Source organism: Saccopteryx leptura, chromosome 10 (assembly GCF_036850995.1).
Source record: "Saccopteryx leptura isolate mSacLep1 chromosome 10, mSacLep1_pri_phased_curated, whole genome shotgun sequence".
NCBI lineage: Eukaryota > Metazoa > Chordata > Mammalia > Chiroptera > Emballonuridae > Saccopteryx > Saccopteryx leptura.
Window position 1 is genome coordinate 43,771,856 of NC_089512.1, and position 27,281 is coordinate 43,799,136.

Below are 27,281 nucleotides of genomic sequence, written 5' to 3' on the forward strand. Positions count from 1 at the left end.
GTAATGCTGACTGAAACGCAAAAAGGATTAAAACAGTTTCAAACGGAGAAACTTTAATTTTTGAGCATTCCTCTGGTGACATGAATATTAAATGTGAACACTTGTCAGTCCTTAAACTTCAAGTTAGAAACTAATCGATTTGACCGTGGCAAGAAAGGATTTTCTCAATGTTGCAAGTACGGAAACATTGTAGTTCCACTAATTGAGAATTATCCACCACTCTTGAATAAATTATTGACTAATCAGCATCCAAATAGCAAACAGTACATGGATCATTCGATCTATTAATAGTTCGTTTGCTTTTGCGTCCATGGGAAACAAACCAATTGACTTGCCTGGACCAGGACTTTATTGCTTTCGACTTCTTCGTCAAGTTTACCATCAAACTGGAACTTTGCATCCTTCTGACGGGAAAAGAAGGTTTGCTCAATTATATATACTTGATCCCTCAGAAGCCAGTTCGGCACGTTTAGAATGGAATAAAAGAGTTCCTGAGACCTTACTTAATGAAATGGGTGAATTATTTCAAGACATTAACCCATTTGCTACTGCATATAAAATGATGCACGAATTTGAAAAAAAGTAGGCCTCTAATGCTATAGCAAGCAATGAGCCAGCAATCAGCATTGCCATGGCCATTGTCTGTGATCGTAACTTAGATCAAAGGCGGTATAATGTCCAGCAAGCCAACGAAGTGGCTGTCATATTTGAAAACACTGATGGAGAGCCACCACATGAGCGAGTTTTAATAATTTACCCAAAGGCTCAACGTGGACAAACTGAATTAAAGTGAATCAGCACATGGGATCCAAATCTTGACCCAATGACGTATCCTTTACTTTTTCCACGGGAGAGCAAGGCTGGAAGCCTAAACTTGGCTTAAATAATCCTGGAAAAAATAGATCGCAAATTTCAGAAATGGAATTTTATAGCTATATGTTGTCAATTTAAATCACCTTTATTTATTGAGCTAGCGATGGCTATTAAGAAATGTACTGCCAGTGGTTTCCTTCATTGCACTCTACTTTAAGCAATTAAGCAAGTAGAAGGGGGAAACCCCATGGGGCACTAAGCAAAGGGGCGTCCTCGCCGCCTGCCCTGGGTAATTCAGTTTGAATTAGCAGACACCTTTGCACAAATCATTTTAATTACAATTTATAATATCTAGAACAGTGGTTATTTCGTATGACCGCCGGGCTTTCTAGTAATTTATATAAGAGGCAACTTGCAGAATTTCAAGACAGCATCTGGGCTCAGGTGTTTGTCGACTTGAGGTCAAAGCTTGAGAATCTGGAAAGGTGCCGCTTGGAGAATCAAGAGGAGTGCCACTACGAACAGGAAATTTGGAGTGCCTGGAACCGATTACCAGACACTTTTAGCACCCTGAAAAATATAGCAATGGCTTTACTCACAATTTTTCCCTCTACGTACTTTTGTGAGACCTTATTCTCAGTGTTAAATAATATCAAAACCAACAAAAGACACAGATTGACAAATGAAGTTAGTAGCGCTTGTTTGGGCTTGAAGTATACAAAATACCAACCTTCAATTGAAGATTTAGCCAATGAAATTCAGCAACAAAAAGGTCACTAATAGGCAGGTTAAAGAATTCCCCTCCCCCTCACTTATCTTAGTTCACTGCACCCCACACGAGTTAAATAATAACAAGACCAACAAAAGAAACCAACTGACAGATGAACAAAGAAGTCACTAAGCTGGTAAGTTAAATACTTAGGTTTTGGTTTATTAAATACAGTTATATATTACAATTATACATTTTTGTTATTTAAACTATAAATATCGCGAAATTATGGGGTTCTTTTTTCTCGAAGTGACACACCACCCGATTTATGCTTGTTTTTTTGGCGAATTTTAACACACCAAGCTCATCACTGCCCATCACTGCTCTGTGGTGTACCAGAGTCTGCATCTAGCCAGCCTGTTTCCTGCCTCTTTTTGTTTCTTGTCTTTGAATTCCTAAAATTCTTAAGGTTTCTTAGGTCTTGGCATATATTCTTTTTCCCTTTGCCTAATTTCTTCTCTTCAAATTTGCACGAAAATTTCCCTTTTTTTGGAATTTAACTGTTGGCTTTATCTTCCTCAGATTCACACACTTTGTGCCTCTACACTGATTTCTGAAAAAATACAGGAATTTAATCAGATGACTAGTCAGGAGCAGAAAGAGAGCAGTCAATACCTTTATTTCTACCAAGGGATTAAAGAATGCAGTGTGGAAAGTGATAAACGAGGATGAAAGCTGTTGAGTTTTAGATAGGAGAGATTGATCTGCTCGTGTCAGTAGTGGTACTCATTAATGTTGTTTCCCCTCTCTTTAAGATTGTTTTCTGTTTGGATTGAGGAGGGTGATAAGGGAAACACAGTGGAGGAGTAGACTGAGCAGTGGACTGAAAGTGGTTGAGGAGGAGGTGTAGGTTTTAGTCGTGGCTTTGCAGCTACCTACACCGGTGATTTTTAGCCTTTTTCGTCTCATGGCACATATAAACTAATTACTGAAATTCTGCAGCATATCAAAAAAATATAATTTGCTGATCTGGCAAATAAATTAAAAAGCTGTAATGTTGATTGATTTAAAAAAATAGTACAAATAGTAATTACCTGCTCTTTTTGCTCTGAAGTGATTTTTAAAATTTTTAATTTATTGATTTTTGGAGACAGGGAAGAGAGAAAGAGAGGGAGAGTGAGAAAGAGGGAGGAAAAGCAGGAAGCATCTACTGATAGTAGTTGCTTTCTGTATGTGCCTTGGCCAGGCAAGTCTAGGGATTTAAACTGGCGACCTCAGCATTCCAGGCTGACACTTTATCCACTGTACCACCACAGGTCAGGCTGAAGTGATTTTTTTTTTTTTAAAATCACGTTTCTATTTTTGTATATAAGGATTTCTGGTACCAAGAATTAACCAAATCAGACACAACCAGATATGTGACATGTCCGGTAAGATGCAACTCTGTTATTTGACCTATATGTTTATGGTTTAAGAAAGAGCATCCACACTGGATAAAAACTTTCAATTAAGTGGCAATAGAAGGAACATACGACAGTGTAATAAAGGCTATAGATGACAAGCTCCCAGCTAACATCATATTCAATGGTGAAAATTTGAAAGCTTTACCTTTAAGATCAGGAACAAGACAAGGATGTCTCCTCTTGCCTCTTTACTTCAGCATAGTATTGGTAGTCCCAGACAAGCAGTTAGGCAAGAATAAGGAATAAAAAGCATCCATTATTAGAAAGGAAGAAGTAAAATTGCCACTATTTGCAGATGACATGATAAAATATATAGAAAACCCTAAAGCCTTCACCATAAAACTATTAGAATAAATGAATTCAGTAAAGTTAGAATATACAAAAACATGTTTCATTTTTATACACTACTAATGAAGACCCTGGCCTGTGGCTCAGTGTTAGAGCATCAGCCCAGTGTGTGGATCTCCCAGGTTCGATTCCTGAACAGGGCACACAAGAGAAGGGCAGACATCTCCTTCTCCACCTCTCCCTCTCTCACTTCTCTCTTTCCTTCCTCCACTCCTGCAGCAATGGCTCAATTGAAGTGAGTTAGCGCCAGGCTCTGAGGTTGGCTTCACGGCCTCTGCCTCAGGTGCCACGGAGAGCTCAGTTGCTGAGCAACAGAACAATGCCCCAAATGGACAGGCTTGCTGGGTGGATTCTGGTCGGGGCGCATATGGGAGTCTATTTTTACCTCTCCTCCTCTCACTGAATAGTAATTAATAAAAAGATATTACTAATGCACTATCAGAAAGAGAAACTAAAGAAATCAATTTCATTCATAATTGCATTAAAAAGAATAAAATACCTAATAGTAAATTTAACCAAGGAAGTGAAAGAACTATATATTAAAAACTGTAAGACATTTAAGGAAAAAAACTCAAGAAGACTCAAGCAAATAGAAAGATATTTTGTGTGCATTGATTGGAAGAATTAATATTATTAGGCTGTTCTTTCTTCCCAAAGCAACCTACAGATTCTATGCAGTCTGTAGATGTGATTTGATTCACTATCAAGATCCACTGACATTTTTCACAGAAATAGAACAAACAATTCTAAAAATTTTGTGGAAACACAAAAGACCCCAAAGAGCTAAAGCAATTTTGAGAAAGAAGGACAAAGCTGACGGCATTACAGTTCCTGATTTCAAATGATACTACAAAGTTGTAGTAACCAAAACAGTATGGTATTAGATTAATCCAGATACATGGATCAGTGAAACAGAATAGAGAGCCCAGAAATAAATCCAAGCATATATATTCAATTAATTTATGACAGAGGAGTCAGGAATATACACTGGTGAAAGGACAGTCTTTTAATAAATGATGTTGGGAAAAATGAAAGGCATGTGCAAGAAGAATGAAACTGGACCACTATCTTACATCACATATAAAAACTAACTCAAATAGGATTAAAGACTTGAATGAAAGAATAGAACTCCTAGAAGAAAACATAGTGTAAGCTTCTTGGCATCAGTCTCAGCAGTGATTTTTTTAGATCTGACTTCAAAAGCAAAGGCAGTAAAAATAAACAGGGGGGCTATATCAAACTACTAAGCTTCTGGACAGTAACCATCTAGTGAACTAGTAACCAACTAGTTAACTAACCATCAACAAAATGAAAAGGCAACATTCTAAACAGGAGAAAGTATTTGTAAATTGTATGTCTAATGAAGGGTTAATATCCAAAATATATGAAGAACACATACAACTCAATTTCAACAAAAACAGAAACTATAAAATAGGCAGAAGATCTGAATAGACGTTTTCCCAAAGAAGACATACAGATGACCAACAGGGACATGAAAAGGTTCCCAACATCACTAGTTATTAAGGAAATGCAGATTAAAACCATGATGAGATAATCACCTTATCCCTTTAGAATGGCTGTTATCAAAAGGAAAGAAATAACAAGTGTTGGTGAGGATGTACAGCAGGGATAGTCAACCTTTTTATACTTACCACCTACTTTTGTATCTCTGTTAGTAGTAAAATTATCTAACCGCCCACTGGTTCCACAGTAATGGTGAATAAAGTAGGGAAGTAACTTTACTTTATAAAATTTATGAAGCAGAGTTACAGCAAGTTAAAGCATATAATAATAATTACTTACCAAGTACTTTATGTCGGATTTTTGCTAAGTTTGGCAGAATAAATCTTTATAAACAACTTACTATAGTTAAATCTATGTTTTTATTTATACTTTGGTTGCTCCGCTACCGCCCATCATGAAAACAAGGGACCAGGTTGACTACCACTGATGTACAGAAAAGGGATCCCTTGTGTACTGTTGGTGGGAATGTAAATTATTAGTTCAGCCACTATGGAAAACATTATGTAGGTTTCTTAAAATAACAAAACTAAAATTACCATATGATCTTGCAATGCTACTTCTGGATGTTTGTCCAAAGAAACAAAAACACTAATTTGTGAAGGTATCTGCACACTCATGTTCATTGAATCATTATTTGTAATAACCAAGACATGTTAAAAACTTAAGTATCTATCAGTGGATGAATGGATAAAGAAAATGTGGTACATATATACAGTGGATATTATTCAGCCATAAAAAGAAGGATATTTTGCCATTTGTGACAACGTGGATGTACATTCAGGGCATTATGCTAAGTGTAATAAGTCAGACAGAAAGCAAATACTGTATAATCTCACTTAAACGGGTGAGCAAAAGTAGGTTTGTAGTTATAGTACAAATAAATACAATAATTAATAATACCAGAACAAACTGTTGTGCACACTCACAACTGTAAATCTACATTTAGCTCACCCCTGTATATAGAACTAATAAAAATGAAAAGAAACATCCAAGAAAACAAAATTTGAGCCCAGACTGGGTGCCTTAGTTGGTTGGAGCGTCATCCCCATTTGCCAGGGTTATGGATTTTTTTTTTGTTTTGTTTTTGTTTAATTCAGTGAGAGGAGGGGAGGCAGAGACAGATTCCTGCATGTGCCCTGACCGGGATCCACCTGGCAAGCTCACTAGGGGCAATGGTCTATCTGGGGCCATTGCTTTGTTGCTCCAATAGAGCTTTTCTTAGTGCCTGAGGCGGAAGCCATGGAGCCATCCTCAGAGCTTGGAGCCAACTTGCTCCAACTAAGTCATGGCTGTGGAAGGGGGGGGGGGGGAGAGAAAGAGAGAGAGAGAGAGAGAGAGAGAGAGAGAAAGGGGGGAGTGGAGAAGCAGATGGTTGTTTCTTCTCTGTGTCCTGAACAGGAATCGAACCTGGGACATTCACACTCTGGACCAATGCTCCACCACTGGGCCACCTGGCCAGAGTCTCAAGTTTGATCTTGGTTGGGTCATGTGTGAGAATTAACCTGTGAGTGCATAGGTGGGTAAAGCAACAAATCTATGTTTCTCTCTCTTTCCTCTCTCTAAAATCAATTTAAAAAAGAAAAAAGTTGAACCCAAAAGATAGAACAGTTGGTTGTTTCCAGAGGTAGGGGATTAAAAGGTACAAATTTCAGTTATAAAAAAAGTAGCAGCCTGACCTGTGGTGGAACAGTAGATAAAGCTTTGACCTGGAACACTGAGGTCATGGTTCAAAAACCCTGGGCTTGCCTGGTCAAGGCACATATGGGAGTTGATGCTTTCTGCTCCTCCCTTCTCTCTCTCTCTCTCCTTTCTCCTCTCTAAAATGAATAAATAAAATTTAAAAAAAATTTAAAAATTTTTTTAAAAAAAGCAATGACGTAGTTTACAGTATGGTTAGAATGGCTAATAATACTATACTGTATATTTGAAAGTTAAGAGGGCGGATATTAAAAGTTGTCATTACAAGAAAATGATTATACTGCTTTAAAATAATATATTTGAGGTTTTTTAAACAGTGTGATATGTTACATTAATTGCAGGGTAATGTTATAAATTAAATAAAGGACATTATCCAGAAGCTGAGTTTGAAGCATAAATAAAGGTTTCGGATCTTTTGATAATGTAACATAGTAAACTGTGTTTTGATAATGTAACATAGTAAAATTTGTTATTATACTCCAAACTAGTGATTTTTAACTGGTGTGACGTAAAAAATTTTAAAACATTCACTGCCTGTTTAGTCAGGACCACTGACCTCTTTTCCCTTAGGTTGTCAAATTAAAAAATGACAATAGCCAACACAATAGCTGTCTAATGTGAATGCCCTATCCTGAACCATAAATGTATATAGGTCATATAATAAAGTTGCATCTTATTAATCATGTGACATAATAAGGTTGTGTTTGATTGGCTTGGTATCAGCCTATACAAGTATAGGAACCTAATTTTTAATTTGTTTAAATTTTATTTATTTATTATTTTTTTGTGACAGAGACAGAGGGATAGATAGGGACAGAAAGGCAGGAAGGAAGAGGGATGAGAAGCATTCATTCTTTGTTGTGGCTCCTTTGTTGTTCATTGATTGCTTTTTCATATGTGCCTTGACTGGGGGCCTACGGCAGAGCAGAGTGACCCCTTGCTCAAGCCAACGACCTTGGGCTCAAGCCAGTGACCTTGGTCTTCAAGCCAGTGAACATGGGGGTCATGCCTATGATCTCATGCTCACGCCAGTGACCCTGTGCTCAAGCCGGATGAGCCCACACTCAAACTGGTGACCTTGGGGTTTCAAACCTGGGTCCTCTGTGTCCCAGTCCAGTGCTCTATCCACTGCATCACTGCCTTGTCAGGCTACCCTTGGTTGGCAGACTGCGGCTCGTGAGTAACATGCGGCTCTTTCACAAAATACCACGTGCAGGCGCTACCTCGATAAGGAATGTACCTACCTATATAGTTTAAGTTTAAAAAGTTTGGCTCTGAAAAGAAATTTCAGTCGTTGTGCTGTTGATTTTTGGCTCTGTTGACTAATGAGTTTGCTGACCACTGGTAGGCAGTTAATTTTTTGGGGAGGGTGGTGACAGACAGAGAGAGGGACAGACAGACAGGAAGAGAGAGAGATGAGAAGCATCAACTCTTTCTTGTGGCACCTTAGTTGTTGATTGATTGCTTTCTCATATGTGCCTTGACCAGGGGACAACAGTAGACCAAGTGACCCCTTGCTCAAGCCAGCAACCTTGGACTCAAGTAGGTGAGCCTTGCTCAAACCAATGAGCCTGAGCTCAAGCTGGCGACCTTGGTATTTTGAAATGGGGCCTCCGTGTCCCTGTCTTACGCTCTATCCACTGCCCCACCGCCTGGTTAGGCTAGACACCTAATTTTTTAAAATCACTTTGGAGCAAAAAGCGTTGGTAATTACTATTATTATTTTTTTATAAGTTGATCAAAATTATACCTATTTTGGCAGATCAGCAAATTATATTTTTTGGAGTGCCACAGAATTTTAATAGTAATTTTATATGTACCATGAGTAAAAAATATTGAGAATTGCTGCTCCAAACTATGTTACTCCCAGCACTTACTGTATTCTGCACTGGTTATAGGCTGGGGCAGTTAGGCAGTGAGGGGTTTCATGGCAGTGATTCTGTGCTGCCTCAACTTCTCAGGTCAGGTCTCCTGATTCCCAGACAATACCTTCCAAACCTGTTCATGAAGTTTAAGCAGTCACTTTGTATTTCCCTTTCCCAATATTTCATCCTCATCTCCTGTGGTTGAGGCTCTGTGGGGGTTGAGGTTGAAAACAATACAACTGGGCATGTAAGCCTTCATTATCTTTCTCTGTTTTATTCTCCCCAGCAGTTTAAGAAGGAGCATCAACAATAAACAAAACAGTTATGCTTCTCACTTTTCTTTCTCAGCTGACCTAATCGCTTTGGTACAGACTGCATTGCAAACTGCTCCATATTTTATTTTTATAATTCTGTCTTTCCCTAATCAAGTGTGTGAGTACTTAATAAATATTTATTGACTTGAAGTCCAATAATATGTATTTTTTATATTCCTCTTTTGATCAGGCCTACGCACTGAGATGACACTATTAGCCATCCTCTTGACTTACTGTGTCCTCTAGAGAGAATAGGCGGTGACAAAAGAGTTGGCATCAAGGACAGCTATCTCTAATTTTCCCTACTTTTATTTGGTTGTTGTTAAATTGTCAGTTTATGTCAGTAGTGAAGGGGAAATAAAAGCTATATACACAGCAGTGTTTGTCATTCATGACTGGGTAGCTTAGGAGGAAAATTGGTCTCTAAGTAAAAGCTTTAAGACAAAAAAATACTTGCTTAAGAAGGACTTAAACCAACATGCAAAGGCATAATCCTGAAATGGCTTGGGAGAAATGCCAGCTTTTTAGGATGCTCTGTTAATTTTTTTTATGCTACAACTTATTTTTAAAATGACAGCAGACAGAAATAACTAAAAGGTTCAGAGTTTGGAATAGTGCTTTTTCTACAGCTGTAAGCTATTTAAAATTCTTCTCATGTTATTGTTTGCCATCCAGATGGCTTTTTGGCACTGGTTCAGTTCCTAGATGTGAAGGCTGTTGGTTATTTACTTACCAGCATCACCACACTCTTGTACAATTTGACTCATGACTCATGCTCACAGCACTTACATGAGGGTACCCTTTGCTATACAGTCATTCCTGATTGTCATGATGTGATTTATTATAAACACGTACCATTTCTGGGATGAAGAGTTGTTGACATTCAAAATAACACTAGGGTTAGTCTGTTGGATCCCTTGCCACTGGAGTGACAAACAGAAACAGTCATCCAGACAATGAAACTTTTGTCTGAAATATATATACGTGCACGATAGTTGCAAAAGTGTATCCAATAAGCCAGAATTATTGGCTTCACTTTTTTACTATTAACTAAAGTGATTAAAAAGCAAAAATGAGCTTACCACAGAAGTCAGTGTTTTTCAAACAATAAAAATGTTTAAAAATAGAAAATGACTCATGTAGGTGAATTTCCTTCAAAGGCTGGAGAAAGTCTGCTTATTTTTTACTAGATATTGATAGCAAATCTTTGTCCCATTAATTTTATCTATTTAGGAAAATAACCACTTTTGCTCTAAAACATAGTTATGGTCAACTAGTGATTGAAATAGGCTTAACAATTAGTTCCTCTGTCTACAATACTATTCATTCAGGCTTTAGCAAGAGAAGGGTCAAAGTAAGGAGAGAATATAGTGGGGATGAAATATATCTCATTTGGAAATGTATATCCAATTAGAATAATTATTTTTCTGTTGTTGTTGGTAGACATGATCAAACATTTAGATTTGGCCGTGGCCAGTTGACTCAGTTGTAGAGCGTCGGCCCAGTGTGTGGATGTCCTGGGTGCAATTCCTGGTCAGAGCACACAGGAGAGGTGACCATCTGCTTCACCCCTTCCCCTCCCCCTTCTGTCTGTCTGTCTGTCTGTCTGTCTCTCTCTTTCTCTTCCTCTCTTCCTCTTCTGCAACCACGGCTCGATTGGTTCAAGCGCATCAGCCCCAGGTGCAGAGGATGGCTCCATGGAGCCTCTGCCTCAGATGCTAAAAGTAGCTCAGTTGGGAGCATGGCCCCAGATGGGCAGATTGTCAGCCCCAGTTGGGGGTTGCCGAGGGTTGCCGGGTGGGTCCTGGTCAGGGTGCATGTGGGTGTCTGTCTCCCTTTCTCTCACTTGGAAAAGAAGAAAAAATAAAAAAAATCATTTAGATTAGAAGAGAAGTGAAAACTAACACTCTGGAAAAATTCATCAGCATTACTTAATAAATATTTGAACTCAGGTTTAATTTTAATTTAAAATGGAGCATTAAATTTTTTTTAAATGTATTTATTGATTTTGATTTTTTTTTTTATTAAGTGGGAGGCAGGGAGGCAGAGAGACAGACTCCCATGTACCCCCTCTAGGATTCACCTGGCACACTCATTAGGGAGTGATGCTCTGCCCATCAGGGGCATTGCTCTGTTGCTTTTAGTGCTTGAGGTGAGGCCATGGAGCTATCCTCAGCACACAGGGCCAACTTGCTGAAACTATTCAAGCCGTGGATGTGGGAGAGGGAGAGAGAAAGAGAAGAGGGAGGGGGAGGGTGGAGAAGCCGATGGGCGCTTCTCCTGTGTGCCCTGACTGGGAATCAAAACCGGGACTTCCGCGTGCCCGGCCGATGCTCTACTGCTGCAGGGCTGATTTTGTTGATTCTTCTATGTGCCTTGAATGGGGATCGAACATACAATCTTAATGTACTGGGACAACACTCTAACCATTTGAGCTACCTGGCCAGGGTAAAATGGAGTATTTTAAAGAGGCTAGCAGTATAATTTGGAATGGTGGGGTGCTGTATGAACTTTTATTTTGTATAATCTTTTTAGAAAGATTATTAACATATTTTAGATTTGGGAGTCTGCTGATTAAAATTTTTTTCATCAGTTCATTTGGTCTGGAAAAATAATACCAATAATGTGTCCCCTCCCCATTAAAGTACCATTGCTGCGGATTATAGTATATCTAAATTTCTATTTATATTGTAAAAACTGTTAAATAATAAAAATTATTTAAAAGATGGGAGTGTGGTAGTTATTTCAAATTCTTTAATGCCTTTTAATTAATGCTAATTTATATGGCTTGTTTCAAATCTTATTATTTCTTCAGTTATCAGTGGAACAAGAAAAAGGTAGGGTAAAAAGTCTGAGTTGGTATCATGTTTCCCATGCATTTGGAGATTCATTGTGTTCCTAAATCTCTCCTAAAATATAGACTACTGGTGAGATTTTATGGCTGTGAGTGATCTTCAAGATTTAATTTGGGAAGAAGACCATCTCCTCAGAACATCGAGAGACCCCAGGCCTCTGGAATTATCATTGACTATTTTTGATTTTGGAGAGGCCTAGCTCCTTAATACATAAAAATCTTCAATAGAGAAAGACATCTTACCAATTAGAAATGAAAAACACACTCCAAAATGGGCAGTGGATAACAAAAGTTAATTTAGAAAAGTTTGTCTTTTATTTGAATACCGAATACTTTCTGTTAGTACACAGAGTATTCTGAGAATTGTTTTAAAGGAAAAAATAATGGCAGCAATACAATTAAAATGGAAAAAATATTTCCTGACTGGCGGTGGCGCAATGGATAGAATGTTGACATGGGACACTGAGGTCCTAGGTTCAAAACCCATGGTCACCAGCTTGAGTACCAGCTTGACTGCAGGTCTGCTGGCTGGAACCTGGGATTATTGGCTTTGACATGAGTGTGGACTCATAAAACTTTTAAAAAAGTATGTAGGCTGTATGCCCTCATTAATGAAACATTAAAAAAAGGAAATACTTATTTACAGTTACTTTTGAACTATAATATATTACTATATTTTCTGCAGCCTTAGTTTCTATGCATTAGGTTGTACTCATGGTTGTTGTTTTTTTTCATTTTTACAGTAAGCAGAATTCTAATTCTTTGTATTTTTTATTAATTTATTGATTTTAGAGAAATAGGGAGGGAGAAAGAGAAAGAGATAGGAACATCAATCTGTTTCTCTATGTACCCTGACTGAGATCAAACCAACAACCTCTGCACGTGAAGATGATGCTCTAACCAACTGAACTATCCAGCCAGGGCTCTTTTGTACTGTTGTAGATTTTGCTGTTTTTATATCATTTATAAATACTTTTATAGTATTGTGGTATACACTTGACAAAACTTAACTTTTAAATGGCTGTTTAATATGCCATTAAGTAGGTATATTATTATTTAATAATTGCTTCATGTTTGGACAGTTAGTCTGTTTGCAAGTTTATCATATTTGCATTTTTTTGTGTGCATTAAAAATTTTCTATAATCAAGTTTTTGAATACATAATTATAGAATTGAAATTACCAGTTAGTTATTAGGTATGAAAATAGTATAAATATCAGTGCATATTTGCAGATATTTAGAATACTACCTTCTGAGAGGATAAATTTATAATGTTTTTGCAATTATTTAGTACTTTGTGGAATTCCTTTAGAGATTTTTTTTTTCCTTTTTCTGACAGGGAGAAGGTACAGATAGGGACAGTCAGACATGTTGGAGAGAGATGAGAAGCATCAATTCTTTGTTTTGTGGCTCATTAGTCTCCTTAGTTGTTCATTGAATGCTTTCTCATATGTGCCTTGATGGAGGGTGCAGCAGAGCGAGTGACCCCTTGCTCAAGCCAGAGACCCTGGGTTCATGTCTGTTCTGCTTCTCACTTAACTTGTAAAATCCAGTGGCTCTACTGGCACTTGCCAGGGAAGCTGAGAACATTTAAACTCTTTCCTGTCTTTCTGCTAGTGAACAATTGAGAGGATATGGATCTGTAATTACAGTCAGAGGGTTTAGCTGAGCTGATTGTCACTGCTGAAGTTCCTGTGCCCTATTATAGCTTCCTTGAAAAGTTTTCATAATTGTTCCATGCTTGTCCTCAGCCTTTGATAATTTGCATTGATACTCAAATGAAAGTGTGATACAAGACTGAGGATCTTGCTGGGCTAGGTAACTCTGTGAAGATTTCATTTAAAGAAAAAAAGAAAAAAATTGCTTGACCAGTGGATAGAGCATCAACCTGGGATGCTGAGGTCCTAGGTTTAAAACCGTGAGTTTGCTGGCTTGAGCATGGGTTCCCGTCTTTAGTACACAATCATCAACATGATCCCAGGGTTGCTGGTTTAAGCCCAGTGTCACTGGTTTGAGGAAGGAAGGGATCACTGGCTTGGCTTGAGTCCCCTGTTCAAGGTACAAAGAGAAGCAGTCAATGAACACAGTTTTAGGTATTGTCAATTTAAGAAATGTCCAAACTTGTAAGAATTTTTTGTGAGTTTATTTGAGCTAAACTGTCAACAATTTTTGGGAAGCAAAATCTCAACAGTTTGAGAAAATGCTTCAAAAAATGGCAGTTTCACCACTTACCCATCAGAATCAAATGGAAGATGGAAGAGGTTAAATGAAATCCATTGGTGATAGATTAGAAAGGCAGGAGAAAGCAGTGGAGAGGGGATCTTTGGGATTGGATTAAAAGTAAAACTAGATACAGCTAGTGCTTGATTTACGACCACGATTGGTTCCGACAGACTGGTCCTAACACGATTTGGTCATAAGTTGAGTAGGCTATATGTACAGTACTGTGAAATGATGTTATAAAAATCTTTAACTCATATTTTATCATAATTTTCTTTCATTATTGTTATATATAATAATTTTCTTTGTTTATTTTATGCCATTTGTGTCATCTCTACACCATTTTGTTTCTTATTTTTACATTCGTCAGGTTTAAGTAAAACACTGCATTACCAGTATAACTGGTTTAATATTTGCAAAACATACAAAATTACAAAATACAGGTGTAAAAAATACCATAGGAAACATTTTCCCAATTGCGAAACATTAAAATTTATAAACATGTACGAAACATTTTATTGGCCACTGGTGCTTGGCTGCAGTTGGGGTTGCCGAAGTTGGTTTTTTCATGAACATGTGCGATCACATTCACTTTCTTTCCTCCTTCGTACTTGTTCATTGATTGCTTTCTCATATGTGCCTTGACCAGGGAGTTACAGCAGAGCGAGTGCCCCTTGCTCAAGCCAATGACCTTGGACTCAAAACAGCGACCATGGGGTCATGTCTATGATCCCATGCTCAAGCCAGCGCCCCTACACTCAAGCTGGTGAACCCATGCTCAAGTCGGATGAGCCCGCGCTCATTTTTATGTTGAGATCGATGGCCTTTCTTTCCTTCTTGGCAGGCTGTGGCGTAGACAAAGACAATTTCCTCTTGGTAGACATCTTGGGAGGGGTTTGATGAAAAATATCAAAGACACAAAACACAAATTGCTGTACCTAGTCTGGGATAACAGTTGAAATGGTGCACGCGGAGATGGTAGTGCTGCCAGAAGCTGGTCCGCACTTTTGTACACCCAGCTGGGCAATGCTTGCACTGCCAGACGCGGAGCAGTCTTGGCTAAAGATTGTGGTTGTAAAGTCGAATGGTCGTAAGTTGCATAGGTCATAAGTCGATCAATATCTGTACTTCTTTTACATAGGCAGGTATGGGTAGTTAACAATTTTTTTTATTTTTATTTACAGAGATAGAGAGAGGGACAGATAGAAAGGGAGAGAGATGAGAAGCATCAATTCTTTGTTGCGGCACCTTAGTTCATTGATTGCTTTCTCATATTTGCCTTGACTGGGGGACTACAACAGAGCAAGTGACCCTTTGCTCAGGCCAGCAACCTTGGGCTTCAAGTCAGCAACCTTTTTGACTCAAGCTAGTGACCATGGGATCATGTCTGTGATTCCATGCTCAAGCCCGCGACCCCACGCTCAATCTGGCAAACTTAGGGTTTTGAACTTGGGTCCTCTGCATCCCAGTCCTATGCTCTATGCTCTTATCTACCTGGCAATCAGGATTTGTCGGCTCTGTTTTAGTATGGAAGGGTCTGGAAAAGATTACTCCTACATTTCAAAGGCCTGCTATTACATTTCAAAGGTACGTTATCAGATATGTTATTTATAGATGCAAAAAAGACAGGCTCCTTAAGGTAACCACTGACCTTTGTTAGGGAAAAATGCCACTCTAGGGCATGATTTACCCCCATGAAAGAAAGTTTTAATTTCAGACCATCCTATGTGGTTACTTCAGGTCTCTAAGCTTGCAAGCCCACATGCAGGTGTTCCTTGAGCTTGTCAGGTTTAGCATATGGCCTCTTTTTTGTCCACAGTGTGACAGAGGACTGTTTTAATTATATAATGTGTTATAATTATAATATAGCCCATCATGTGACTATGGCCCGTCTCTTAATACTTACCTTAAAATGTTGTGCCTGAAGCTCTGAAGAGCTACAAGTTACCCTGTGGTTTTAGTTAGACCACCCCAGCAGTAAGTTTGTTTAGTAGTAGCTTTACATTCCTCTGATCAAGGGCTAAAGCTTTTTGTTTTTGTTTTTTTTTTAAACTTAGAGCATCTTTTACCCTTCAAGAATTAACTCAAGACAACATGGGCAGATATATGTTACATCATTTGATTGGGAAGTAGAAATGTGTGCAAAGTTATGTTCTTTATACTGTTTTAAATACAGGCTACAAGTAGGTCTGGGTAAATTATGCAACGGGCCTATTACTACTGTACTTTGAGATCTAGTAGGAATTGCCCTAGAGCAGTGGTTCTGGAAGCGGACAATATGAACTCTTCTCTCTCGTAAGATGCTTTGGAAATTTGTAGGGAGTGATTTTGTTGTGCTTGTTGTTCAGACAGTGATTGGGGAGGTTCTGTTGTTTTGTAAGGGTTACAATAAATGGACATCCTGCAATGCACAGGGTAGTTCTTTTCCCCCAAGGGAGTTTACCACTACCAAGCAAGGTAGTGGCTAAAAGGGAGCATGGGGTGGGGGGCTTTCCAGGATACAGGAAAGTTTTGGACAACAAAAAAGGACTTGTGTATAACATAGTTTCTGAATTTTCTTCAAGATATTCTTGTAGATGAAATTTCTCTTTGTTGTGTCTAATTCTAGATCTGAACTCTATATAGTACATTACAATACCAAGTAATTTTATATGATTTTATTATACTGGTTTTGGAAGGTACAGATTTGGAAAATATGTTTTATCAGTGGCATTTGTGGTATTTGGTCATCAGTACAACACACCTGGATCAGTCTGCATTTTCTTTTAAAGATTTTATTTATTGATTTTAGAAAGAGGAGAAAGAGAGAGAGATAAAAGTGGGGGTTGTGTGGGGGGAAAAAACAAGAAGCATCAATTTATAGTAGTTGATTTTCATATGTGCCTTGGCTGGGCAAGCTTAGGGTTTTGAACTAGTGACTTCAGCATTGCAGGTCGATATTTTATCCACTGCCCTACCACAGGTCAGGTGATCAGTCTGCATTTATAATTGTCAAATCCATGGTGATTCTCTGTATAGATGTAAAATTGACTACTTCATTAAACAGTGGTATGGTCATGTCCAAATACTCAGATATACATTATTATTATATTTTTATTCCTCCTTTATAGTACATTTAGGACATTATAAGGGTTTATTTTCAAATTAAGTATATATTTTATATGTAAGTTATATTAATAATTTCATTTCATATTTTTAAAGTATATGTAAAATACTTAAAAAGAATATTGACTGAGGGTTTTTTTTACAGAGAGAGAGTCAGAGAGAGGGATAGATAGGGACAGGCAGACAGGAACAGAAAGAGATGAGAAGCATCAATCATCAGTTTTTTGTTGCAATACCTTAGTTGTTCATTGATTGCTTTCTCATATGTGCCTTGACTGGGGGTGGGGGGCACAGCAGACCGAGTAACCCTTGCTCAAGCCAGCTACCTTGGGTCCAAGCTGGTGAGCTTTGCTCAAACCAGATGAGCCCGTGCTCAAGCTGGCAACCTTGGGGTCTCAAACCTGGGTCCTCCTGACCCCAGTCCGACGCTATATCCACTGTACCACTGCCTGGTCAGGCTTGACTGAGAATATTGAAAACTATTCTTCTATTATGCTATACAGCTGAAACTAATACAAAGTGGTATATTGAATGTAAAGTGTAGTTGAAAAAAAATTTTTAATTAACATCAGAAAAGAAAACCATTCTTCTAGATAGTATTTAGCCTAAAATATTTAAAAACTTTGAGAATTGGTCTAATAAAGTGCTTTTATTAAAGGGACACACAAACAACTATATGTTAGGCTGTAATTATATACTGTATATCTCCCTGGAGTGTTTACAATGTCTGACAACCAAGCTAACTCAGTAAATTACTAATATGAAAATATCAAGGTAGAAATTTTTGTACCTGGGCATAACCTTGTAATGTCCCTTTGATAATTTATTTCTGGTTGACAAAAGCATTTCTAGTTCTTTTATTTAAAAAGTATTGCTTTACAAGCATCTTCAGTATCTTGCTGAATCATTAGAGTCTTTCTATCTAAATTGTTGACGTTTTGAATGTGAGAATTTTGTCCTTGAAATTGAGGTAGGGGAATTGATTTTGGAGATTGGTGTGGTATTTCTTTAGCAAGCAGAGAGAGAGAGAGCATTGTTAGCCTTAAAGCTAAAGGATTAAACATTCCTTTATGATACATTTTGAAATGACATGAGAAAAATGCTTGATTTTTGCAACTGATTTTGACAGTAATTAAATGTTTAATAAGACATTGTTATTATGAGGACCAGGAAGATGGCAGCGGAGTAGGTGGACACACAGATGCCCAGCTCTCACCACCAAACTGGAATGCAAATCAATTTAGGAAAAATCAGCATGAAAAACCAACTCTGAACTGCAAGAACAGCTCTCAAAAACCAAGGAGCAATGAAGAAACCACAATAAACCTGGTAGGGAGTGCCTGAATCTCCCCTGCTTACAGGAATGGAGGGGGGGGGCAAGGCTGAGAGCCCAGAGGGGATCTCACTCCAGGGAAAAGAGCAGAAAATACTGCTCACAGCCACTTGCCTGGCGACCAGGGAGCGAGGTGTGTTGAAAAGACCAGCTTATCTCCCAAGTGGAAAGGAGAGAGAGAGGGACAGACTATGAGGGGCTAAGGAATGCAGGAGATGACCTAAAAAAGCTGACTTATTCGTGCTGGAGGCGGCCATAGCTGGGGGAGGGACTGAACCTTCCACAAAACAGTACTGAATTGCTTCCGGATCAGAGATCTCCAGACATCTTTCCAGCTCCAATCAGCGCAACAAGACACAGCTGAAAACAAGAAGTGGGGAGGAAGGGCAGTAACTCAGGTCTCCATGGAGATCTGAGATACACCTCCCCCTACTGAAGCTGAGAAAACACCCTGCCCCCAGGGAGATTAGTTGGTGGAAGAGGCCTTCAGAGTCTCAGGTTACACCCATTGCATTCCTGGATACAGTTTCAAGCAGGGGTCCCCAAACTTTTTACATAGGGGGCCAGTTCACTGTCCCTCAGACTGTTGGAGGGCCGGACTATAAAAAAAACTATGAACAAATCCCTATGCACACTGCACATATCTTATTTTAAAGTAAAAAAACAAAACGGGAACAAATACAATATTTAAAATAAAGAACAAGTAAATTTAAATCAACAAACTGACCAGTATTTCAATGGGAACTATGCTCCTCTCACTGACCACCAATGAAAGAAGTGCTCCTTCTGGAAGTGCGGCGGGGGCTGGATAAATGGCCTCAGGGGGCCGCATGTGGCCCGCGGGCCGTAGTTTGGGGACCCCTGGTTTCAAGGAAGCCCCCTGCTGAGATCAGTAAACAAGACTATCACCTGTTAAGAAAACAAACAAACAAATCAAGACTTCAAAGCTGCCCAAATCCGAAAGTGGATTACAAATAATAGCTGATACCAACCCAAGAAGAACTAGAAATAACACAACTGAAAACTGGCGGCAGACAACACCAAGCCTAGACTCAACCAACTCTACAAACAAAACACCGACAATGAGAAGACAAAAAAAGTGCAATCCAAATAAAACCACAAGAGAATCCTTCAGGAGATGAACTGAGTGATATGGAAATAAACTTCCAGATGCGGAGTTCAAAATAATGATTGTAAGAATGCTTAGGGATCTTAGAACAACAATGGATGGTCATTATGAACACCTAAATAAAGAAATAGCATGTATAAAAAAGAATCAACCTGACCTGTGGTGGCGCAGTGGATAAAGCGTCGACCTGGAACGCTGAGGTCATCGGTTTGAAACCCTGGGCTTGGCCGGTCAAGGCACATATGGGAGTTAATGCTTCCTGTTCCTCCCCACTTCTCTCTCTCTCTCTTCTCTCAAATAAATAAAAATAATAAAATATATTTGAAAAAAGGCTGTATGTGGCAAGGATATTAACTTAAAAAAAAAAAAAAGAATCAGTCGGAGATGACAAATACAATATCAGAAATAAAGACCACAATGGAAGGAATTAAAAACAGGATAGATAGAACTGAGCGAGTTCTATCTCTCAGGATAGATAGATAGATCGAATCAGCGAGTTGGAGGACAACTGGAATGAAGGCATGAAAGTGGAGAAGAAAAAAGAAAAGAGACTCAAAAAGACTGAGGAAACTCTTAGAGAGCTCTGTGACAACATGAAGAGAAATAACATCTGCATCATAAGAGTTCCTGAAGAAGAAGAAAAAGAACAAGGGGATAGAGACTTTGTTCAATCATATCATAGCTGAAAACTTCCCTAAATTAATGCAGGAGAAACTCTCACAAGTTCAAGAAGCACAGAGGACTCCATTAAAGAGAAACCCAAAGAAACCTACACCAAGACACATCATAATTAAAATACCAAAGCTAAGGGATAAAGAGAAAATATTAAAAGCTGCAAGAGAAAAAAAAGCCATCACCTACAAAGGAGCTCCCATAAGGATGACATCCGACTTCTCAACAAAAACACTTGAGGCCAGAAGGGAATGGCAAGAAATATTCAAAGTAATGCAGAACAAGAACCTACAACCAAGACTACTTTATCCAGCAAGGCTATCGTTACACCAAATGAGATCGAAACAGTTATCAAAAAACTCCCAGCAATGAAAAGTCCAGGGCCTGATGGCTTCACAACTGAATTCTACCGAATATTCAAAGAAGAACTAACTCCTATCCTTCTCAAACTATTTCAAAAACTTCAAGAGGAAGGAAGACTTCCAAGCTCCTTTTATGAGGCGAGCATAATTCTGATTCCAAAACCAGGCAAAGACAACACAAAGAAAGAAAATTATAGGCCAATATCTCTGATGAATATAGATGCTAAAATCCTCAACAAAATATTAGCAAACCGGATCCAACAATATATGGAAAAAATCATACATCATGATCAAGTGAGATTTATTCTGGGGAGTCAAGGCTGGTACAATATTCGTAAATCAATCAATGTGATTTATCACATAAACAAAAAGAAGGAGAAAAACCATATGGTAATTTCAATAGATGCAGAAAAAGCATTTGATAAAATCCAGCACCTATTCATGATCAAAACTCTCAGCAAAGTGGGAATACAGGGAACATACCTCAACATGATACAAGCCATCTATGAGAAACCCACAGCCAACATCATACTCAATGGGCAAAAATTAAAAGCAATACTCTTAAGATCAGGAACAAGGCAGGGGTGCCCCCTTTCACCACTCTTATTTAACATAGTACTGGAAGTCCTAGCCACAGCAATCAGACAAGAAGAAGAAATAAAAGGCATTCAAGTTGGAAAAGAAGAAGTGTAAAACTATCATTATTTGCAGATGATATGATATTGTATATAGAAAACCCTAAAGTCTCAGTCAAAAAACTACTGGACCTGATAAATGAATTCAGCAAAGTGGCAGGATATAAAATCAATACTCAGAAATCAGAGGCGTTTTTATACACCAACAATGAACAGTCAGAAAGAGAAATTAAGGAAACAATCCCCTTCACTATTACAACCAAAAAAATAAAGTACCTAGGAGTAAACTTAACCAAGGAGACTAAAGACTTGTACTCGGAAAATTACAAAGCATTGATAAAAGAAATCAAGGAAGATACAAACAAGTGGAAGCATATACTGTGCTCATGGTTAGGAAGAATAAACATCATTAAAATGTCTATATTACCCAAAGCAATCTATAAATTCAATGCAATACCAATTAAAATACCAATGACATACTTCAAAGATATAGATCACATATTCCAAAAATGTATATGGAACCAAAAAAGAACATGAATAGCCTCAGCAATCTTAAAAAAGAAGAATAAAGTGGGAGGTATCACACTTCCTGATATCAAGTTATACTACAAGTCCATTGTGCTCAAAACAGCCTGGTACTGGCATAAGAACAGGCATATAGATCAATGGAACAGAACAGAGAACCCAGAAATAAACCCACAGCTCTATGGACAACTGATATTTGACAAAGGAGGTAAGGAAATACAATGGAGTAAAGACAGCCTCTTTAACAAATGATGTTGGGAAAATTGGACAGCTACCTGTAAAAAAATGAAACTAGATCACCAGCTTACACCACTCAAAAAATAAACTCAAAATGGATAAAAGACTTAAATGTAGGCCGTGAAACCATAAGCATCTTAGAAGAAAACATAGGCAGTAAGCTCTCTCGGAGCAATATATTTGCTGATTTATCTCCACGGGAAAGTGAAATAAAAGACAGGATAAACAAATGGGACTATATCAAACTAAAAAGCTTTTGCACAGCTAAAGACAGCAAGAACAGAATAAAAAGACAAACTACACAATGGGAGAATATATTTGACAATACGTCTGATAAGGGGTTAATAACCAAAATTTATAAAGAACTTGTAAAACTCAACACCAGGAAGACAAACAATCCAATCAAAAAATGGGCAAAAGAGATGAAGAGACACTTCTCCAAAGAGGACATACAGATGTCCAATAGGCATATGAAAAAATGCCCAACATCATTAATCATTAGAGAAATGCAAATTAAAACCACAATGAGATAGCACCTCATACCAGCCAGAATGGCGCTCATCAACAAAACAACACAGAGTAAGTGCTGGCGAGGATGTGGAGAAAAGGGAACCCTCTTGCACTGCTGGTGGGAATGCAGACTGGTGCAGCCACTGTGGAAAACCGTATGGAGATTCCTCAAAAAATTGAAAATCGAACTGCCTTTTGACCTAGCTATCCCACTTTTAGGAATAGACCCCAAGAACACCATAGAACGGCTCCAAAAGGAAAATGCATCCCCATGTTTGTGGCAGCATTGTTCACAATAGCGAAGATCTGGAAACAGCCCAAGTGTCTGTCTGGGGACGAGTGGATTAAAAGCTTTGGTATATATATACTATGGAATACTACTACTCAGCCATAAGAAATGATGACATCGGATCATTTACAATAACGTGGATGGACCTTGATAACATTTTACGGAGTGAAATAAGTAAATCAGAAAAAACTAAGAACTATATGAATCCATACATAAATGAAACATAAAAATGAGACCTAGAGACTCGAACAAGAATGTGATGGCAATAGGGGTGGGGGGGTGGGGGGAGGGGGGATAGGGCAAGGAAGGAGAGAGGGGGTGGGGTAGGGGAGGGTCACAAAGAAAACCAGGTAGAAGGTGACAGAAGACAATTTGACTTTGGGGGAGGGGTATACAGCACAATCAAATGTCAAAATAATCTGGAGATGTTTTCTCTCAACATATGTACCCTGATTTATCAATGTCACTGCATTAAATTTAATAAAAAAAAGACATTGTTATTGTGAAATACAGCATAGATATAGAAAAGTATACAAAACATATATAGTAGAGCTTGGTGAGTTTTTCTGAAGTGAGATCCTGTATTTTTTTCTTCGTATTAAAAATAAAAATAATGGCTATCCCTTGATATCATGGGAGTGTCCCAGTCTATTTAAATTTAGTAAAAGATACCATTTTATGGGAATAGGCAGTTCTATAGTCAAAAGTTTGAAAATACATTATTTTTGGAAATTTCTTGTGATGTTACTGGGTTTGTAACACAGTGAGAACATTGTACTTCAGTTATAGATGGGACCTATTTCATGGTCCTCATCACATGACAAGGTGGTCTTAAGCAGAGCTTTATTATAACTGATGCAATCAGAATTCTGTATGTTAATATGTTTTTACTTTAGTCTTTTATGGAAAGATACTGTCCACTATAAAGTACAGACTGAGATTTTGTTTATTTATTTATTTATTTATGTGTTTTTTACAGAGACAGAGTGAGTCAGAGAGAGGGATAGACAGGGACAGACAGACAGGAACTGAGAGAGATGAGAAGCTTCAATCATTAGTTTTTCATTGCGCTTTGCAACACCTTAGTTGTTCATTGATTGCTTTCTCATATGTGCCTTGATCGCAGGCCTTCAGCAGACCGAGTACCCCCTTGTTGGACCCAGCGACCTTGGGTTCAAGCTGGTAGGCTTTTTCTCAAACCAGATGAGCCCGCGCTCAAGCTGGTGACTTCGGGGTCTCGAACCGGGGTCCTCTGCATCTCAGTCCGACGCTGTATCCACTGCGCCACCGCCTGGTCAGGCCAAACTGAGATTTTGTAAAGCCATATATACTAATAGACTTAAGTGATATCTCCCACAAATTATTTCAACTTTTCATATTTTATATATAATTTTTTTAGAGAGAGAAAAGCGAGGAAGGGAGAGAGATGAAAAGCATCAACTCATAGTCGTGGCACTTTGGTTGTTCATAGAAGTTGATTGCTTCTCATACGTGTCTTGACCAGGGGGCTCCAGCCGAGCTAGTGACCCTCTTGCTCGAGCCAGCAACCATGTAGTCGTGTTGATGATCTCACACTCGAGCTCGTGATACCATGTTGAATCTGGTGAGCCCACACTCAAGCCAATGACCTTGGGTTTCAAACCTAGGTCCTCAGCATCCCAGGTCGATGCTCTGTCTACTGCGCCACCACCAGTCAGGCTCAAGGGCTGTCATTATTTTTTATGTTCAAAATACCTTAAATAAATTGGCTCTTGAGTCCTCCCCTCCTCCATTCTTTGTTTTTATTCATTCATTCATTCATTTTATTGATTTCAGGGAGAAAGGAAGGAGAGAGAGAGAGAGAGAGAGGGAGAGAGAGACAGGAACATCGATCTGGTATATGTGCCCTGACTAGGAATCGAACAGGCAGCCTGTGCTTTGGGATGAAGCTCTGACCAATCGAGTAATCCTGCCAGGATGGCTATTGTGTCCTTGAATGTGACACTTTCATATTGTATTGGAATTTGATCCTATATTTATTTACCTTCAGAGTCCATGTTTTTTCTTTTTACTGTTTTTTGTTGTGCCTTCTTAAAGGAAGCCCTTAAGGAATAGATAAAACTTAAATGGCACAGTTTAAGGGGGAATTTGTATGGATAGGGTTTGATACAGGAGTGTCAGTTTATCTGTGAACATAGGTCTAGCGATTGGAAGGCAAAAGGCACTTGTGGCACAAGGCCCTGGGCTGTGGAGTGCTAGGATGAGTAGAGGAAAATAGGCCAGAAATATAGCATCATGGGCTTTGCTAGCTGTATTGAGAGATTTGGCCTTTTTAATACTTAGGTGGTTGGTCATGGGACTAATATTATGATATTATGATTTGTTTCTTACATGAGATTGATACATTATTTTTGAAAGAAGGCCTTCTCTTTGTTTTTTAAATTTATTGATTGATTTTAGAGAGAGACAAACATCTATCTGTTTCTCTATGTACCCTGATCCCATAACCTTTGCATATTGGGATGATGCTCTGACCAACTGAGCTATCTGGCCGGGGTGAGAGAAGGCCCTCTTGATTTCCATTTTCATTAGAGTTTGCAAAGAAAAGCTCAGCCATAGAAGCCAATATTATTTTCTGGAGATAATCACATGTTGAGTGGTTAACTTTCTCAGGACTCTGTACTCTTTAACTCTTCATCTTTCACATGTGGTATACTTACGTTGAATGAAGTCAGAGAGAGAGAGAGAGAGAGAGAGAGAGAGAGAGAATGTATGTGTGTGTTAATAACCAAAGTGTATTTAAGTAATTTATTTCTTTTGGTTTATTCTTGCTCAAGTTAATTGGTCCCCTATTACATTATTGGATATTGAAATATAAGAACTAATTATGGATTAGAGAACTTTATCATATTTTAGTGTAAAATCTGGCTCATTATCTGTATCTAAATCTTACTTATGGTTTCTAGGGCCCCATGGTTATGAATGTGCTTCTACTTCATAATGCCTCCTGCTATGGCAGACATCCTTGACATCTGGGCAGTGGATTCGCAGATAGCATCTGATGGTTCCATACCTGTGGATTTCCTTTTGCCCACTGGGATTTATATCCAGTTGGAGGTTCCTCGAGAAGCTACCATTTCTTACATTAAACAGGTATGTTAATAGGTTGAATTTTTATAAATGTAGCTTATTATTGTATCACTTAGGTAAACATGTTTCTCTAGTTTAGAAAATATTCATAATGTAAATCATATGGAAAATTTAACCTTTAGTCATGACATTTTAAAGATTTTGATACATGTTTAGTCTTTGGTGGGCATATAAAACATTTTCATTCTTATTCCCACTTTTAATTAAAAAACCCCACAAAACCTAAATGTGGCCCTGGCCCACTGGCTCAGTGGATAGAATGTCAGCCCGGCTTGTGGACATCCCAGGTTCGATTTCTGGTCAGGGCACACAGGAGAAGTAGCTATCGGCTTCTTTTCCTCTCCCACAGCCAGTGGCTCGATTGGTTTGAATGATGCCCAGCGCAGTGAAAATAGCTCAGTTGGTCCAAGCTGGTCAGCCTCAGGTGCTAAAAATAGCTTGGTTGATTGAACATAAATCTGATGGGAGGTTGCTAGGTAGGTCCTAGGTGGGGTGCATGCAGGAGTCTGTCTCACTATTGCCCCCTCCTCTCACTTAGAAAAAAACCCAGTATGTGATACCTGATTAAGAAAAAGAGGCTAATGCTTGTTAGTTTCAAATGTTTGTTCAGGTTATTAAAAGGAATTTGACACTGTCAAAGACAGTTTAATTTTGCATTAAAACTTTTGTATTTACTATCTTTGAGCTTATTATGCTTTTTTTTTCATGAGATTTTGGGTGGTTTTTGTTTCTCTCCTTTTCCTTTCCCTTTTCTTTCTCTTGTTTTTCTCTATGAACCCACTACTTTTCATGGTGACCTGAAGAATAAGTTTTCTGCTGTTCACTAGATTTATTTTTCCCTCTCAATAATGAATGGTATGTACTCATTTGGAAGCAAATTCTTTTACACAACAAGGCTTGCCTGTTTTGTTGAATTATTTTTTTCAAATGAATTGATGAGTGCCATTGATGTGTAAAGACTACAGCACGCACATAAATGAAATTATTTTTCTAAACTTTAATGTTTTTCAACTAGCTGAACCCAATATGGAAATCAAGAGTTGTGATATTTTCAAGAAAAAGTATTTATGACAAACCTTTTTAAAACTCATGTCTTTGGACAGCTGTTTCATCAGGGAGATATGAGAATTCTAAAATTGCTTGATACATGAAGGTTTTTTATTTTGTTTTGTTTTTTCTTCTTCTTCTTTTTCCAAGTGAGAGGAGGGGGGATAGAGAGACAGACTCCTACATGCACCCCAACCAGGATCCACCCGATGTTCTGCCCTGCTGGGACTATGCTCGCAACTGAGCTATTTTTACCGCCTGAGGCAGAGAGACTCCACAGAACTACCCTCAGTGCCTGGGGCCAATGCATTCGAACCAATTGATCCATGGCTGAGAGAGAGAGAGAGAGAGAGAGAGAATGGGGTGGAGAAGCAGATGGTTGCTTCTTCTGCGTGCCCTGGCCAGAAATCGAGCCTGGGACAGTCACAAGCCGGGCCGATGCTCTATCACTGAGACAACTGGCCAGGACCTCTTTTTCCTTTCTAAAGACTTTTTCAGCC

General features: G+C 38.5%; 1 protein-coding gene across 4 annotated transcripts in view; it reads left to right on the forward strand.

Moving 5' to 3' along the window:
• The window catches only part of PIK3CB (phosphatidylinositol-4,5-bisphosphate 3-kinase catalytic subunit beta), a 213,666-nt gene that overhangs the window by 71,933 nt on the left and 114,452 nt on the right, over nucleotides 1-27,281 (forward strand). For 3 of the 4 annotated variants that reach the window (XM_066352039.1, XM_066352043.1, XM_066352042.1), the window contains exon 3: nucleotides 25,551-25,737. In XM_066352039.1, the coding sequence (XP_066208136.1) occupies nucleotides 25,567-25,737 (171 nt within the window). In that variant the 5' untranslated portion in view covers nucleotides 25,551-25,566. Of the gene's footprint in view, nucleotides 1-6,255; nucleotides 6,374-25,550; nucleotides 25,738-27,281 lie in introns of all 4 variants that reach the window. The other variant, XM_066352040.1, reaches the window with a different exon arrangement.